The 20,797-nt window shown below is 40.2% G+C and overlaps 1 protein-coding gene across 2 annotated transcripts in view; it reads right to left on the minus strand.

Annotated features, from left to right (window-relative positions):
• Window positions 1-19,944, minus strand: part of LOC115205723 (glycine receptor subunit alphaZ1) — a 119,839-nt gene extending 99,895 nt beyond the window's left edge. For both annotated transcript variants that reach the window (XM_029771992.1, XM_029771991.1), the window contains exon 1: window positions 18,848-19,944. In XM_029771992.1, the coding sequence (XP_029627852.1) occupies window positions 18,848-18,918 (71 nt within the window). In that variant the 5' untranslated portion in view covers window positions 18,919-19,944. The remainder of the gene's footprint in view (window positions 1-18,847) is intronic.
• Window positions 19,945-20,797: the final 853 nt, after the last annotated feature.

A 20,797-nucleotide genomic window follows, 5' to 3' on the forward strand; every position in this document is an offset into this window, starting at 1 on the left:
CCCATCAGTAGACTAACATATTAACCAACTGCCCCATCAGTAGACTAACATATTAACCAACTGCCCCATCAGTAGACTAACATATTAACCAACTGCCCCCATCAGTAGACTAACATATTAACCAACTGCCCCCGTCAGTAGACTAACATATTAACCAACTGCCCATCAGTAGACTAACATATTAACCAACTGCCCCATCAGTAGACTAACATATTAACCAACTGCCCCCTCAGTAGACTAACATATTAACCAACTGCCCCATCAGTAGACTAACATATTAACCAACTGCCCCATCAGTAGACTAACATATTAACCAACTGCCCCATCAGTAGACTAACATATAAACCAACTGCCCCATCAGTAGACGACATATAACCAACTGCCCCCATCAGTAGACTAACATATAACCAACTGCCCCATCAGTAGACTAACATATTAACCAACTGCCCCCATCAGTAGACTAACATATTAACCAACTGCCCCATCAGTAGACTAACATATTAACCAACTGCCCCATCAGTAGACTAACATATTAACCAACTGCCCCATCAGTAGACTAACTATTAACCAACTGCCCCCATCAGTAGACTAACATATTAACCAACTGCCCCCATCAGTAGACTAACATATTAACCAACTGCCCCATCAGTAGACTAACATATTAACCAACTGCCCCCATCAGTAGACTAACATATTAACCAACTGCCCCCATCAGAAGACTAACATATTAAACAACTGCCCCCGTCAGTAGACTAACATTAAAAACCAACTGCCCCATCAGTAGAGTAGACTAACATATTAACCAACTGCCCCATCAGTAGACTAACATATTAACCAACTGCCCCCATCAGTAGACTAACATATTAACCAACTGCCCCATCAGTAGACTAACATATTAACCAACTGCCCCATCAGTAGACTAACATATTAACCAACTGCCCCCATCAGTAGACTAACATATTAAACAACTGCCCCCGTCAGTAGACTAACATATTAACCAACTGCCCCATCAGTAGACTAACATATTAACCAACTGCCCCATCAGTAGACTAACATATTAACCAACTGCCCCATCAGTAGACTAACATATTAACCAACTGCCCCATCAGTAGACTAACATATTACCAACTGCCCCATCAGTAGACTCACATATTAACCACCGCCCCCATCAGTAGACTAACATATTAACCAACTGCCCCATCAGTAGACTAACATATTAAACAACTGCCCCATCAGTAGACTAACATATTAACCAACTGCCCCATCAGTAGACTAACATATTAACCAACTGCCCCATCAGTAGACTAACATATTAACCAACTGCCCCATCAGTAGACTAACATATTAACCAACTGCCCCATCAGTAGACTAACATATTAACCAACTGCCCCATCAGTAGACTAACATATTAACCAACTGCCCCATCAGTAGACTAACATATTAACCAACTGCCCCCATCAGTAGACTAACATATAAACATACTGCCCCATCAGTAGACTAACATATTAACCAACTGCCCCCATCAGTAGACTAACATATTAACCAACTGCCCTCAGTAGACTAACATATTAACCAACTGCCCCTCAGTAGACTAACATATTAACCAACTGCCCATCAGTAGACTAACATATTAACCAACTGCCCCATCAGTAGACTAACATATTAACCAACTGCCCCATCAGTAGACTAACATATTAACCAACTGCCCATCAGTAGACTAACATATTAACCACTGCCCCCTCAGTAGACTAACATATTAACCAACTGCCCCCATCAGTAGACTAACATATAACCAACTGCCCCATCAGTAGACTAACATATAACCAACTGCCCCATCAGTAGACTAACATATTAACCAACTACCCCCATCAGTAGACTAACATATTAACCAACTGCCCCCATCAGTAGACTAACATATTAACCAACTGCCCCATCAGTAGACTAACATATTAACCAACTGCCCCCATCAGTAGACTAACATATTAACCAACTGCCCCATCAGTAGACTAACATATTAACCAACTGCCCCCAGTAGACTAACATATTAACCAACTGCCCCCATCAGTAGACTAACATATTAACCAACTGCCCCATCAGTAGACTAACATATAACCAACTGCCCATCAGTAGACTAACATATTAACCAACTGCCCCATCAGTAGACTAACATATTAACCAACTGCCCCATCAGTAGAAACAAATTAACCAACTGCCCCCATCAGTAGATAACAACATATTAACCAACTGCCCCCATCAGTAGACTAACATATTAACCAACTGCCCCATCAGTAGACTAACATATTAACCAACTGCCCCATCAGTAGACTAACATATTAACCAACTGCCCCCATCAGTAGACTAACATATTAACCAACTGCCCCATCAGTAGACTAACATATTAACCAACTGCCCCTCAGTAGACTAACATATTAACCAACTGCCCCATCAGTAGACTAACATATTAACCAACTGCCCCCATCAGAGACTAACATATTAAACACTGCCCCATCAGTAGACTAACATATTAACCAACTGCCCCATCAGTAGACTAACTATTAACCAACTGCCCCCATCAGTAGACTAACATATTAACCAACTGCCCCCATCAGTAGACTAACATATTAACCAACTGCCCCATCAGTAGACTAACATATAACCAACTGCCCCATCATAGTAGACTAACATATTAACCAACTGCCCCATCAGTAGACTAACATATTAACCAACTGCCCCATCAGTAGACTAACATATTAACCAACTGCCCCCATCAGTAGACTAACATATTAACCAACTGCCCCCATCAGTAGACTAACATATTAACCAACTGCCCCATCAGTAGACTAACATATTACCAACTGCCCCAATCAGTAACTAACATATTAACCAACTGCCCCATCAGTAGACTAACATATTACCAACTGCCCCAATCAGTAGACTAACATATTAACCAACTGCCCCATCAGTAGACTAACATATTAACCAACTGCCCCATCAGTAGACTAACATATTAACCAACTGCCCCCATCAGTAGACTAACATATTAACCAACTGCCCCCATCAGTAGACTAACATATTAACCAACTGCCCCATCAGTAGACTAACATATTAACCAACTGCCCCATCAGTAGACTAACATATTAACCAACTGCCCCATCAGTAGACTAACATATTAACCAACTGCCCATCAGTAGACTAACATATTAACCAACTGCCCCCATCAGTAGACTAACATATTAACCAACTGCCCCCATCAGTAGACTAACATATTAACCAACTGCCCCCATCAGTAGACTAACATATTAACCAACTGCCCCCATCAGTAGACTAACATATTAACCAACTGCCCATCAGTAGACTAACATATTAACCAACTGCCCCCATCAGTAGACTAACATATTAACCACTGCCCCCATCAGTAGACCAACATATTAACCAACTGCCCCATCAGTAGACTAACATATTAACCACTGCCCCCCAGTAGACTACATATTAACCAACTGCCCCATCAGTATCTAATTTAACCACGCCCCCATCAGTAGACTAACATATTAACCAACTGCCCCATCAGTAGACTAACATATTAACCAACTGCCCCCCATCAGGTAGACTAACATATGGTAACCAAACTGCCCCCATCAGTAGGACAACATACTTAACCAACTGCCCCCATCAGTAGACTAACATATTAACCAACTGCCCCCATCAGTAGACTAACATATTAACCAACTGCTTCCCAGTAGGTCTAGCATATTAACCACTGCCCCCCAATCAGGAGACTAACATATTAACCAACTGCCCCCATCAGTATACTAACATATTACCAAACTGCCCCATCAGTAGAACAACATCATTAATCAACTGCCCCCAATCCAGTAGTCTAACATATTAATCAACGGCCCCCATCATAGTCTATACATTAGACCAACTGCCCCCCATCAGTAGTCTAACATATTAACCAAACTGCTTCCCATCAGTAGTCTAACATATTAACCAACTGCCCCTCCCAATCAGTAGACTTAACAATTAACCAACTGCCCCCATCAGTAGACTAACATATTAACCAACTGCCCCCCTTCAGTAGGACCTAACATATTAACCAATGCCCCATCAGTAGACTAACATATTAACCAACTGCTCCCCATCAGTAGACTAACATATTAACCAACTGTCCCCATCAGTAGACTAACATATTAACCAACTGCCCCATCAGTAGACTAACATATTAACCAACTGCCCCAATCAGTAGACTAACATATTAACCAACTGCCCCATCAGTAGACTAACATATTAACCAACTGCCACAATCAGTAGACTAACATATTAACCAACTGCCCCCCATCAGTAGACTAACATATTAACCAACTGCTCCCCATCAGTAGACTAACATATTAACCAACTGCTCCCATCAGTAGACTAACATATTAACCAACTGCCCCATCAGTAGACTAACATATTAACCAACTGCCCCCATCAGTAGACTAACATATTAACCAACTGCCCCCATCAGTAGACTAACATATTAACCAACTGCCCCCATCAGTAGACTAACATATTAACCAACTGCCCCATCAGTAGACTAACATATTAACCAACTGCCCCATCAGTAGACTAACAGATTAAGCAACTGCCCCCATCAGTAGACTAACATATTAACCAACTGCCCCCATCAGTAGACTAACATATTAACCAACTGCCCCCATCAGTAGACTAACATATTAACCAACTGCCCCCATCAGTAGACTAACATATTAACCAACTGCCCCCATCAGTAGACTAACATATTAACCAACTGCCCCATCAGTAGACAAACATATTAACCAACTGCCCCCATCAGTAGACTAACATATTAACCAACTGCCCCTATCAGTAGACCAACATATTAACCAACTGCCCCCATCAGTAGACTAACATATTAACCAACTGTCCACATCAGTAGACTAACATATTAACCAACTGCCCCATCAGTAGACTAACATATTAACCAACTGCCCCCATCAGCAGACTAACATATTAACCAACTGTCCCCATCAGTAGACTAACATATTAACCAACTGCCCCATCAGTAGACTAACATATTAACCAACTGCCCCCATCAGTAGACTAACATATTAACCAACTGCCCCCATCAGAAGACTAACATATTAAACAACTGCCACCGTCAGTAGACTAACATATTAACCAACTGCCCCATCAGTAGACTAACATATTAACCAACTGCCCCCATCAGTAGACCAACATATTAACCAACTGCCCCCATCAGTAGACTAACATATTAACCAACTGCCCCATCAGTAGACTAACATATTAACCAACTGCCCCCATCAGTAGACTAACATATTAACCAACTGCCCCCATCAGTAGACTAACATATTAAACAACTGCCCCCGTCAGTAGACTAACATATTAACCAACTGCCCCATCAGTAGACTAACATATTAACCAACTGCCCCCATCAGTAGACCAACATATTAACCAACTGCCCCAATCAGTAGACTAACATATTAACCAACTGCCCCATCAGTAGACAAACATATTAACCAACTGCCCCATCAGTAGACAAACATATTAACCAACTGCCTCCATCAGTAGACTAACATATAAACCAACTGCCCCATCAGTAGACTAACATATTAACCAACTGCCCCATCAGTAGACTAACATATTAACCAACTGCCCCCATCAGTAGACTAACATATTAACCACTGCCCCCATCAGTAGACTAAACATATTAACCAACTGCCCCATCAGTAGACTAACATATTAACCAACTGCCCCCATCAGTAGACTAACATATTAACCAACTGCCCCCATCAGTAGACTAACATATTAACCAACTGCCCCCATCAGTAGACTAACATATTAACCAACTGCCCCATCAGTAGACTAAACATATTAACCACACTGCCCATCAGTAGACTAACATATTAACCAACTGCCCCATCAGTAGACTAACATATTAACCAACTGCCCCATCAGTAGACAACATATTAACCAACTGCCCCCATCAGTAGACTAACATATTAACCAACTGACCCCATCAGTAGACTAACATATTAACCAATTGCCCCCATCAGTAGACTAACATATTAACCAACTGCCCCCATCAGTAGAATAACATATAAACATACTGCCCCATCAGTAGACTAACATATTAACCAACTGCCCCCATCAGTAGACTAACATATTAACCAACTGCCCCCATCAGTAGACTAACATATTAAACAACTGCCCCCGTCAGTAGACTAACATATTAACCAACTGCCCAATCAGTAGACTAACATATTAACCAACTGCCCCATCAGTAGACCAACATATTAACCAACTGCCCCCATCAGTAGACTAACATATTAACCAACTGCCCCATCAGTAGACTAACATATTAACCAACTGCCCCCATCAGTAGACCAACATATTAACCAACTGCCCCCATCAGTAGACTAACATATTAACCAACTGCCCCATCAGTAGACTAACATATTAACCAACTGCCCCATCAGTAGACTAACATATTAACCACTGCCCCATCAGTAGACTAACATATTAACCAACTGCCCCCATTCAGTAGACTAACCTATTTAACCAACTGCCCCATCAGTAGACTAACATATAAACCAACTGCCCCCATCAGTAGACTAACATATTAACCAACTGCCCCATCAGTAGACTAACATATTAACCAACTGCCCCATCAGTAGACTAACATATTAACCAACTGCCCCCATCAGTAGACTAACATATTAACCAACTGCCCCCATCAGTAGACTAACATATAAACCAACTGCCCCATCAGTAGACTAACATATTAACCAACTGCCCCCATCAGTAGACTAACATATTAACCAACTGCCCCATCAGTAGACTAACATATTAACCAACTGCCCCTATCAGTAGACCAACATATTAACCAACTGCCCCCATCAGTAGACTAACATATTAACCAACTGTCCCCATCAGTAGACTAACATATTAACCAACTGCCCCATCAGTAGACTAACATATTAACCAACTGCCCCCCATCAGCAGACTAACATATTAACCAACTGTCCCCATCAGTAGACTAACATATTAACCAACTGACCCCATCAGTAGACTAACATATTAACCAACTGCCCCATCAGTAGACTAACATATTAACCAACTGCCCCCATCAGAAGACTAACATATTAAACAACTGCCCCCGTCAGTAGACTAACATATTAACCAACTGCCCCATCAGTAGACTAACATATTAACCAACTGTCCCCATCAGTAGACTAACATATTAACCAACTGCCCCCATCAGTAGACTAACATATTAACCAACTGCCCCCATCAGTAGACTAACATATTAACCAACTGCCCCCATCAGTAGACTAACATATTAACCAACTGCCCCATCAGTAGACTAACATATAAACCAACTGCCCCCATCAGTAGACTAACATATTAACCAACTGCCCCCCATCAGTAGACTAACATATTAACCAACTGCCCCATCAGTAGACTAACATATTAACCAACTGCCCCCATCAGTAGACTATCATATAACCAACTGCCCCAATCAGAGACTAACATATAACAACTGCCCCATCAGTAGACTAACATATTAACCAACTGCCCCAATCAGTAGACTAACATATTAACCAACTGCCCCCATCAGTAGACTAACATATTAACCAACTGCCCCATCAGTAGACTAACATATTAACCAACTGCCCCCATCAGTAGACTAACATATTAACCAACTGCCCCCATCAGTAGACTAACATATTAACCAACTGCCCCAATCAGTAGACTAACATATAAACCAACTGCCCCATCAGTAGACTAACATATTAACCAACTGCTCCATCAGTAGACTAACATATTAACCAACTGCCCCCATCAGTAGACTAACATATTAACCAACTGCCCCCATCAGTAGACTAACATATTAACCAACTGCCCCCATCAGTAGTCTAACATATTAACCAACTGCCCCCATCAGTAGTCTAACATATTAACCAACTGCCCCCATCAGTAGACTAACATATTAACCAACTGCCCCCATCAGTAGACTAACTATTAACCAACTGCCCCAATCAGTAGACTAACATATTAACCAACTGCCCCCATCAGTAGACTAACATATTAACCAACTGCCCCCATCAGTAGACTAACATATTAACCAACTGCCCCATCAGTAGACCAACATATTAACCAACTGCCCCCATCAGTAGACTAACATATTAACCAACTGCCCCAATCAGTAGATTAACATATTAACCAACTGCCCCCATCAGTAGACTAACATATTAACCAACTGCCCCCATCAGTAGACCAACATATTAACCAACTGCCCCCATCAGTAGACTAACATATTAACCAACTGCCCCCATCAGTAGACCAACATATTAACCAACTGCCCCAATCAGTAGACTAACATATTAACCAACTGCCCCCATCAGTAGACTAACATATTAACCAACTGCTTCCATCAGTAGTCTAGCATATTAACCAACTGCCCCCATCAGTAGACTAACATATTAACCAACTGCCCCCATCAGTAGACTAACATATTAACCAACTGCCCCCATCAGTAGACCAACATATTAATCAACTGCCCCCATCAGTAGTCTAACATATTAATCAACTGCCCCCATCAGTAGTCTAACATATTAACCAACTGCCCCCATCAGTAGTCTAACATATTAACCAACTGCTCCCATCAGTAGTCTAACATATTAACCAACTGCCCCCATCAGTAGACTAACATATTAACCAACTGCCCCCATCAGTAGACTAACATATTAACCAACTGCCCCCATCAGTAGACTAACATATTAACCAACTGCCCCCATCAGTAGACTAACATATTAACCAACTGCCCCCATCAGTAGACTAACATATTAACCAACTGTCCCCATCAGTAGACTAACATATTAACCAACTGCCCCCATCAGTAGACTAACATATTAACCAACTGCCCCAATCAGTAGACTAACATATTAACCAACTGCCCCATCATTAGACTAACATATTAACCAACTGCCACATCAGTAGACTAACATATTAACCAACTGCCCCCATTAGTAGACTAACATATTAACCAACTGCCCCCATCAGTAGACTAACATATTAACCAACTGCTCCCATCAGTAGACTAACATATTAACCAACTGCCCCATCAGTAGACTAACATATTAACCAACTGCCCCATCAGTAGACTAACATATTAACCAACTGCCCCCATCAGTAGACTAACATGTTAACCAACTGCCCCCATCAGTAGACTAACATATTAACCAACTGCCCCATCAGTAGACTAACATATTAACCAACTGCCCCATCAGTAGACTAACAGATTAAGCAACTGCCCCATCAGTAGACTAACATATTAACCAACTGCCCCCATCAGTAGACAAACATATTAACCAACTGCCCCCATCAGTAGACTAACATATTAACCAACTGCCCCATCAGTAGACTAACATATTAACCAACTGCCCCATCAGTAGACTAACATATTAACCAACTGCCCCCATCAGTAGACTAACATATTAACCAAATGCCCCATCAGTAGACTAACATATTAACCAACTGCCCCATCAGTAGACTAACATATTAACCAACTGCCCCCATCAGTAGACTAACAGATTAACCAACTGCCCCCATCAGTAGACTAACATATAAACCAACTGCCCCAATCAGTAGACTAACATATTAACCAACTGCCCCCATCAGTAGACTAACATATTAACCAACTGCCCCCATCAGTAGACTAACATATTAACCAACTGCCCCCATCAGTAGACTAACATATTAACCAACTGCCCCATCAGTAGACTAACATATTAACCAACTGCCCCCATCAGTAGACTAACAGATTAACCAACTGCCCCCATCAGTAGACTAACATATTAACCAACTGCCCCATCAGTAGACTAACATATTAACCAACTGCCCCATCAGTAGACTAACATATTAACCAACTGCCCCATCAGTAGACTAACATATTAACCAACTGCCCCCATCAGTAGACTAACATATTAACCAACTGCCCCATCAGTAGACTAACATATTAACCAACTGCCCCCATCAGTAGACTAACATATTAACCAACTGCCCCCATCAGTAGTCTAACATATTAACCAACTGCCCCATCAGTAGACTAACGTATTAACCAACTGCCCCCATCAGTAGACTAACATATTAACCAACTGCCCCCATCAGTAGACTAACATATTAACCAACTGCCCCAATCACTAGACTAACATATTAACCAACTGCCCCCATCAGTAGACTAACATATTAACCAACTGCCCCCATCAGTAGACTAACATATTAACCAACTGCCCCCATCAGTAGACTAACATATTAACCAACTGCCCCCATCAGTAGACCAACATATTAACCAACTGCCCCCATCAGTAGTCTAACATATTAACCAACTGCTCCCATCAGTAGTCTAACATATTAACCAACTGCCCCCATCAGTAGACTAACATATTAACCAACTGCCCCCATCAGTAGACTAACATATTAACCAACTGCCCCCATGAGTAGACCAACATATTAACCAACTGCCCCCATCAGTAGTCTAACATATTAACCAACTGCCCCATCAGTAGTCTAACATATTAACCAACTGCTCCCATCAGTAGTCTAACATATTAACCAACTGCTCCCATCAGTAGTCTAACATATTAACCAACTGCCCCCATCAGTAGACTAACATATTAACCAACTGCCCCCATCAGTAGACTAACATATTAACCAACTGCCCCCATCAGTAGACTAACATATTAACCAACTGCCCCCATCAGTAGACTAACATATTAACCAACTGCCCCCATCAGTAGACAAACATATTAACCAACTGTCCCCATCAGTAGACTAACATATTAACCAACTGCCCCCATCAGTAGACTAACATATTAACCAACTGCCCCCATCAGTAGACTAACATATTAACCAACTGCCCCATCAGTAGACTAACATATTAACCAACTGCCCCATCAGTAGACTAACATATTAACCACTGCCCCCATCAGTAGACTAACATATTAACCAACTGCCCCCATCAGTAGACTAACATATTAACCAACTGCTCCCATCAGTAGACTAACATATTAACCAACCTGCCCCATCAGTAGACTAACATATTAACCAACTGCCCCATCAGTAGACTAACATATTAACCAACTGCCCCCATCAGTAGACTAACATATTAACCAACTGCCCCCATCAGTAGACTAACATATTAACCAACTGCTCCCATCAGTAGACTAACATATTAACCAACTGCTCCCATCAGTAGACTAACATATTAACCAACTGCCCCATCAGTAGACTAACATATTAACCAACTGCCCCATCAGTAGACTAACATATTAACCAACTGCCCCATCAGTAGACTAACATATTAACCAACTGCCCCATCAGTAGACTAACATATTAACCAACTGCCCCCATCAGTAGACTAACAGATTAACCAACTGCCCCCATCAGTAGACTAACATATTAACCAACTGCCCCCATCAGTAGACTAACATATTAACCAACTGCCCCCATCAGTAGACTAACATATTAACCAACTGCCCCATCAGTAGACTAACATATTAACCAACTGCCCCCATCAGTAGACTAACATATTAACCAAATGCCCCATCAGTAGACTAACATATTAACCAACTGCCCCATCAGTAGACTAACATATTAACCAACTGCCCCCCATCAGTAGACTAACATATTAACCAACTGCCCCCATCAGTAGACTAAACAGAATACACATCACACAAGGACGGACACAGAACACTGAAGTACTGTAAATGAGGAAAGTTGCTGTCTCTCCATACTGCTACCAGTCTGTGTGTGCGTGGGCCACCCTAACTGCCAGGTCACTGGCCAGGCTGTACTGCTGCTTTACTGTCACATGGACAGGCACCAACTACCCCAGAGGCTGCTGCTAGGGTCAGCCAAGCACTACTCTCTCTACTCTCTATGCATCAGGCTTCATAGAACTCACTCATTGAAATGGCACGTGAAGGCTATATAGTATACTACAATGTTATACTACTGCTTTTGACCAGTAGTCCACTATATAAGAGCAGTATATAGGAGCTAATACTGTACCATTTTGGATGCATTTCTAGATTTTCAATGGTTCCTCGCTATCATTTACGCTTTTGTTTGCGGTTTTGCTGCTGTGTTGTTTTTTGGAAATGTGCCATTGGAAAGGCACATACGGTATGTTGTCCTAATCACTGCCAAATAAGTTTATTCTATATTCACACTGATGACTGGACAGTGTTGATAACTGTCAACACTATCAGTGTTTCAGGTGTAATTTTCAACATTAAGTGACGATTGTGACGGCCAAAAGCAGCCCTGGTGGGTTAACTGATACCCTGAAGCCCTGGTGGGTTAACTGATACCCTGAAGCCCTGGTGGGTTAACTGATACCCTGAAGCCCTGGTGGGTTAACTGATACCCTGAAGCCCTGGTGGCCCTAGAACTCTGATACCCTGAACCTATCTGCAGACCAAACAGTTTCTGTCAAGTCTGACAAATCACTCTGTCTCTTCCATTGATGCTGGCATTATGGTTCATTGATGGAATGTTCCTAAGAGTTACACTTCTATACTAACCATCAATATCAATCCATACCAAGACAGACAAGTCTAGAATCTATAGCCTAGAATTCTAGAATTCTTCGAATACTATTAGAATTCTAGAACTTTTAGAATTCTTGAACTTTGAATTCTAGAATGTTTTGCATGGAATTTTCTTTCAGCAGAAAATGCAGTGTATCAAGGATTATTCTAATACCAGTTAATTACCGCACAACACGGTGGAATCCTATCATAATCACCTAAAATGCAATAGTCGGCTGTGACCATGAGGTTAGTACTAGGGATCAAGCGCTGCAAATAAACTATTGTTAGGACACACACAATACAGACAATACCATAATCTAACACTATGTTAAAAAGCGTTTAAATTTAGCATTGAACAAACACCCTCGAACTGATGACACAATCAGATTAGTCATAGAGAGATTAGACAGTGTCCTCTACAGAGATGATTGCCTTAGACAGCTAGAATGGGCCCATGCAGTGGGCCACGCAGGAATCTGTTTGACAGTGTGAAATTAGGGTACCGGCACACTCTTTCTCCTTACATTATTGTGGGGTTTGGTATAATAGAGGGAAAATAATCGATGAGGAATGTGTAGCATCGCTACCACACTAAATCACAACATCTATGGAGGTTAATCCTACACAAAAGCACAGGAATTAGCACCAAGAAAATCTGGGACCAACACACTCTTTCTCCTTACATCATCGGGGCCCTTGGGTTTGAAAAATAATCTATGAATGTAGGATAGACCCCTAAAACACTAAATCATATCATCAATAGGCCTAGAAGTCAATCCCACTCAAAACCTGCAGGAATCAGGATTCTACACCCATGGGGGTATCAACAAGATCATCTATGAATTCCTTCCCTCCGTCTGGGCTTCTCCCGTCCCGAGTGACTTGTTCCTGGGTTTTGCATGATCAAAGTTTAGATTTACTTTTATAATTATTTCTGATCAATGCTTGCTTGGCCAGGCCACGGCCAACTGTGGAGAGACTTGGTCCGTGTGGCCAGTGCTGAGGCAGCAGTAAAAAACAGCTGACACCCAGCACCAGAGAGAATAATATGCAAACAGTCTCTGAGCTCTGCATACTTTAATGTGGAGCACTAATCATTAGCGCTAAGTGTACCTCATTATGTTCTTAATAAAGCCTCTGAAGACCACAATCCTAATTGATCTCATCCTGGCTTTTCTGAGAAATCAAAGTCCTACCAAAGCCTTCATCCCCTCCCAGTCCCTGGCACAGATAGGAGGAGGGCGGGCCGTTCTGTTCTCCTTTTCAAACTGTTAACGTAATGTCTGTTAATAAACCAAGAATCATCATAAACATAAATAAATAAATAAAACATTACACAAAACGAATGACGAACGTGTGCAGCATAAGGTCATGCATTTGTCTTTAGGAGTGTTATTGTGTTGAGCTGAACTTTTTTTTTTAAAGATCAAGAAGTGAAACATGACATGAATTAATGCTCCGTACAATGTTAGCATGCAGTACAGTACAGCATGCTGTATAGAACAACATATTGGACATGCATTGGAACTGGTATTATTGTGTGGACAATAGAACACAGTTGGTGATTGAAAGATTTCAGTGAATTCAGAGCTACGAATTCCTCCATTTCTTTCTCCGTGACTGAGTAGAAAGAGAGGTGAGGCCATTGATAAAAAAAGCTATGTTATTTATAGTGCTATCTGTCTTTGTCTATGTTGATCAATAATGTATTATCATACATCAAGCTTTGGAAATAAACCTGTTTAAAATGTGTGATTGTAAGGGATGGTGAACTCCACTGAGCTAGTGAATAGTTTTTTATTAGAGGTTTATACATTTATAACTAAATATATCCAGCTTTCCCACCCATCTGTTCTGACAATACATGTAGTACAGCCTATCTGACCTGAAAACAAGTGACAGCCATCACCATCACTATCACAATGAACATGACATGGCTTGCTAAACAGCATGGTGTGTGTAAATACGATTTAATGAAGACATGGGGTTCAAATCTGGGATTAAATTAGGATTTAAAGGACTAATTCTATATTGGTGATTGAATACAACTGGTGCTGTGGTGTCTGTGCATGCAAGCAGTGTCACTGCTTTCTGCTGTTCAAGGCCAACTCAAGGTTATGTTTCATGAGTAGGGTTGCAAAGCTACTAGAAGTTACAGGAATCTTTAGTAATTTTGGTAATTAACAGAAAATCTTTGGTAATTTATACTTGAATAGCTTTGAAAAATATATTAATATATATTACTCATTTTATATATCTGTGTCCATACTGTCAATATGTTTCTAGTGGATGGACCACATAGTTCAAGAGAAGATAGCCTAATTAATGAAAAAAGTGTCTAATCAACAATAGCATTATTTTCAATTAACTCTGCAACTCTTCCTACTATTGACGTTTTTCACAACTGCCATGAGTTTGATGCCAAAACATTGACAACAAATATACAGCAACATAGTAACATAAATAAAATGGTGTTAAAAAATATAAAGGATATGGTATTTACTAAATTGGTGGTTTATATTTAGGATAATGTTTTACAGCTTTGTCACTCTCTTTATTTTATTTTTCCATATATTTTACATGTAATAAGGCCACACAGAGGGCCAGAGATAATTACAGACACCTGTGATAATCTGAAGTACCCAAAAAGGGCCACAATATGTCTTGTGCTAGATTACATAAAATCCTTGAATGATACCAAAATTCCAGTCGTTTACTGGTAAACTTTGAAAGTTTCCAGCAATATACCCACCATTTGCAACCCTATTCATGAGCCTATAGGCCAGGTGATACTGGGGGGAATACATGAAATAATCAGCAAGTAAATTATAAATTAGCTTTAGATTTTCCAGTTCAATTTAGAAAGCATTGTATGAAATAGAAAAATCCATAGGAGTCAATTCAACACATTTTTTCCTAAATAGATTATTCCATATTCCAATTTTGCTATGGAAAACTGTGCATGTATTTGGTTGATTTAACTATTCAACTGAGAGTAATAAGTCCCAAACATACGTGTCATGGTGTCAAAGATGGCATAAAATACAAGATAATATTACAAAAATGTAAAAACACCATACAACAACATTCTATACTGTTGAGACTAGCATTTTTCTGCACAAATGTGAGGTACTAATTTTAGTGTTAGGCCTTTAATTGAATTTAAATCAGTGAATATTTATTCTCGAGAGACGATGTGTGGACACATTTTCTGCGTACATATTCTCCAGTGATGGTCTGGGATTCTTGTTAGTGGATTAGGGCCACATGTTCACTTCCACACATTGGTGTGCTACGTTGCAGAAAGCAATGTATATCCTGTTTAATAAGGGCTATACAGTGTATATCCTGTTTAATAAGGGCTATACGGTGTATATCCTGTTTAATAAGGGCTATACGGTGTATATCCTGTTTAATAAGGGCTATACGGTGTATATCCTGTTTAATAAGGGCTATACGGTGTATATCCTGTTTAATAAGGGCTATACGGTGTATATCCTATTTAATAAGGGCTATACGGTGTATATCCTGTTTAATAAGGGCTATACGGTGTATATCCTGTTTAATAAGGGCTATACGGTGTATATCCTGTTTAATAAGGGCTATACAGTGTATATCCTGTTTAATAAGGGCTATACAGTGTATATCCTGTTTAGTGTGGGCTATACGGTGTATATCCTGTTTAATAAGGGCTATACAGTGTATATCCTGTTTAATAAGGGCTATACAGTGTATATCCTGTTTAATAAGGGCTATACAGTGTATATCCTGTTTAATAAGGGCTATACGGTGTATATCCTGTTTAATAAGGGCTATACAGTGTATATCCTGTTTAATAAGGGCTATACAGTGTATATCCTGTTTAATAAGGGCTATACAGTGTATATCCTGTTTAATAAGGGCTATACGGTGTATATCCTGTTTAGTGTGGGCTATACGGTGTATATCCTGTTTAATAAGGGCTATACAGTGCATATCCTGTTTAATAAGGGCTATACAGTGTATATCCTGTTTAATAAGGGCTATACGGTGTATATCCTGTTTAGTGTGGGCTATACGGTGTATATCCTGTTTAATAAGGGCTATACAGTGTATATCCTGTTTAATAAGGGCTATACGGTGTATATCCTGTTTAATAAGGGCTATACGGTGTATATCCTGTTTAATAAGGGCTATACGGTGTATATCCTGTTTAATAAGGGCTATACGGTGTATATCCTGTTTAATAAGGGCTATACAGTGTATATCCTGTTTAATAAGGGCTATACGGTGTATATCCTGTTTAATAAGGGCTATACAGTGTATATCCTGTTTAATAAGGGCTATACAGTGTATATCCTGTTTAATAAGGGCTATACGGTGTATATCCTGTTTAATAAGGGCTATACAGTGCATATCCTGTTTAGTGTGCGCTATGCAGTGTATTTCCTGTGTAATATACTGTGCAATAGAATGCGTTTTGAATGATTGAAATGCTAAATTTCCTCCCACTGTTTACATGGTTGGTGGCAAAATGATAGGACATTTTGATTGAACAAGCTCTAGTATTCCCAGATGTTTTGCTAATTAACATAGACTGACATAGACTTTGATTAGGTAATTACATGTTTTCACTTGCTGTGTCAAATGCATACTTTATCTGATAGTCGTTCATTAAACGCGCGTGCAACTTTTCACATGGGCCACAAACTAACCCTGACGACCTGACGAAGATCCGTTTCGAATCTAAACGTTGTCAATAAAGCAGTGAATTGGGAGCATTAACAGTATGCGGGCCTTCTTCTTCTATACTAGTATTCTGTATTAGCCCAGCACCTATGTTTTTAAGGATGTGCTTATGACCACAAACTTTTCCACAAACTAACCCTAACATTAATAGAAATTCAGAAAGAAATGTGCAATTTATATTAATGAATATGTTTGTATATACAGTGATGTATATAATGTGCATTCATCAGGCTGTTTTGACATTGACAAAGTAATCAATGCTTGGTAATAAGTAATAGGTAATAAATAATAGGTAATAAGTAATAGGTAATAGGTCTGCATTTGAAATGAGGTCTGGAGGTCTAGGTTGAGACTGGGAAAGAGATATCAATTAAGCAGAACTGCAGAGTTCAGCAGTGAGAGCTGAGGCTGCAAAATCCTGATTCTACTTCATTAGCTAAACACGCTGGCCAGAATGCTAAATAAACACTGTCTGTCTGCAAGGAATGTACCTGGATTCCAATGGACTACAGAATAGAATATAGAATGTAAAGTAGTCTAAAAAAGAACTCTGATGATTCATTTGATTCTATAATGTAGAACGTAATGTTGATTAGGCATGCAATGCACAACACCATACACAGACAAAGAGCCATGTTTGGACCAATGGGAGAGAAGCTGTTCTCTGAACAGAATACCTGCCTCCCCTCCAATGTGAACATTGGAGATATCCTTGTTCACATTTACAGAGAATAATACACTTCATGTATGAGGATCACGAGCTTGATAGTAGTCGTTACATTCATACAAAGACAATCATGTCAAAACTAGAATATTCCAACTGGTCAGGACGGATATACTGTGTGGTTACTGGGAGAAAACAAAACAGTCATCATCCAGCATATTTACAGTTTATATTCTGTTAAATATACACGTTCTAAAAAAACATGATTTGTCCATTTCATTGACAATAGTTGAAGACTATTAGCCTAAGACTTTTACATATAGTGGGCTGGCCCCATGAGAGAAATGAAGACAGACACAAGACATTTCTCTTCTCAGTGAGTAGGTGATGGATAGGCCTACACACCAACAACAACAAAACTTCCTGGATATGTGTGTGAGAGTGTACTCAGTTCCTTTACTATGACTTGCCTGTTGATAACATATGCCTCATCAGAGTTTACAACGTTTAGCGTTTGATGACCGCTAGTGTTCGCTGTTAGCACCCGCTGTCTCTCTCACACACATCTTAATGTCATGTAGTGTGTGACTTAATGCAACTCGCTGACAATAGAGGAATGATTAGGACTACATAAATATATAATAAAGCGAACCCAACTTTGATAATCGTGTGATTAAACCTAATCAATTGGCTGAGTTGATTTATTTCTATTCAGACTTTTGTCCATGCATGCTAAGCTATGGTAGGATACATTCTGACCACGCTACAGCCCACAAGATATCAATAAAATGGTATTTAACACATTAAGAATATAAAGTCAATGAATAATGTTCCTTACCTGAAAAATACTATTGTTTCCCACAAATAGATCCCGAGAGCGTTTATTCGATACATTTTTGCCGGTCTCATTCGGGCTACCTACAGCTCCAGGAGCACCAATAGGAGTAGAATTCCAATTCCTTGAATGATATCGGACCTCCAAGGTAAGCAATTCTTCTGTTGCTTTTTTTTCTTCAGATTCCAGAGTCACAAGAAAACCACAAGATTTTCATAACCGCCCAGGCCATGAAACCGTGTTCCTTAGACCGCCGTTACTGATTCGGATAAATAAAATAATGAGTATTCTTTTTCAGGACCACGGACAGCAGCAGACCCGGTTTTGCGGGATTTCACTCAGCTCAGGTTATTGTTGCTTTCAGGGTACAGCACGTTAGGCTACGATATCACAGATATTTCCGACGTTTATTCTTTGCGATCCTAGGCGGCAATTAGGGTTTTGTTACAAGGGGAATTTGTGAATTTGAATATTGCCTCCTTCAGTGATAAATGTGAGAATGTATGTGCTCTGCGTCTCAATGAATGTCTCAATCTCAGGAGATGTTTAACTACGTGGTTGTATACCCTTTACGTCTAGAACAGTAGCGGAATTCCACAGTTGTTACACGAAATATATACATACGTAGTCAGTGTTTTTTTTCTTTACGCTTTCTCTTATATGCATCCCAAAAACAGAGGTGTTGCTTTCAAGCCACACGTAGTTGTAGTTACCCCTAAGGTGCTGACTGATGTTTTTCTGCAGGTACTCTCTGTGTCTCGGTAGTTGACTCCAAGGGGCGAGTTGGAACTGCTGCAGAGAGCTACTTCCATTGTCCGGTCAAGTTCGGGACTCACAACTCGTTTTCGTCTTCTTGCATTTAGATTCCTCGCAATAATGTTAAAATGAGTGAAATCGGGATGTGACTAGCCTCTTCTTCCATTGCCTCTCATAGCCCAGCGCTCTCACGTCAGACCACCACTGTATTTCTTGCTGCAGTCATTTACTAAACTCAAAAAAAGCACCTCTCCTTTGAACCCACGCCCACATGCCGTTGTTATTGGTCTACATGTTGCTGAAACTAGTTAGGCCACGGCTCTGATTGGAGAGAGGCGCTGTCATCTGGAGAGTTTTAATGTCCCGCGCATTGGTATGGAACTACAGAATAGTCCATGATTTGTCAAATGTTAACTTATCATATTTCTATAAACTTTTTAGTGCCGTTGACTGTTTGCACACCCCGGGTCTACACTGGTTGACGTGTTAAAATGTTCAAAATCAAATCGCATTTTATTAGGCACATACACATGGTTAGCGGATATTATTGCGAGTGTAGCGAAATGCTTGTGACAGACTATACAATTATTATGTAATTTTTTTTATTTTCATTTTTGATGGTAATTTGTCAGCCGGCATGGAGTATTTTCATTTTTATTTCAATGTTCTTGTGGGTTACTTTTTGATTGACAAGTGAGCGTTGCAAAGGCGGCAAAAAAAAAAAAGGATACAGAAAGAAAGTATCTTGTTCAATATCATGCTTCGTTGCCTCCACTTGTATTTTCTGTTTGATCTTTTGTTGTATAATCGATATTGTTTTCCCTCCATGCAGACATTTAAAGAGAGGCTCTCTCCCTCTCTGTCTCTGCAGTAGCGGTATTTCATCGGCACCGCTGTCCACATTGTCCATTGAAACGTGATTCGGTTTCTAATGCAGCTCTCTTTCGGGAACGCAGTCACTAAATATCACGTGGCACACGGACGGTATAGAAAGAATGGAATACGCACGATTAGAATACGGATGGATATATATGGTGCTTTTGTTCGTTCTCATCCACAGTATTCAACAGGAATCCGCCTCGTCCTATTGAGGAAACAGATACGTGTTTGCATCGTTTATCTCAAATAGAGACTCTAGCTCATAGCTAAAGTGAGTCGAGGACTTGTATAATTTAATACTCTTCAGTCGACCACCTG

This window comes from Salmo trutta, chromosome 13 (assembly GCF_901001165.1).
Source record: "Salmo trutta chromosome 13, fSalTru1.1, whole genome shotgun sequence".
Taxonomy (NCBI): domain Eukaryota; kingdom Metazoa; phylum Chordata; class Actinopteri; order Salmoniformes; family Salmonidae; genus Salmo; species Salmo trutta.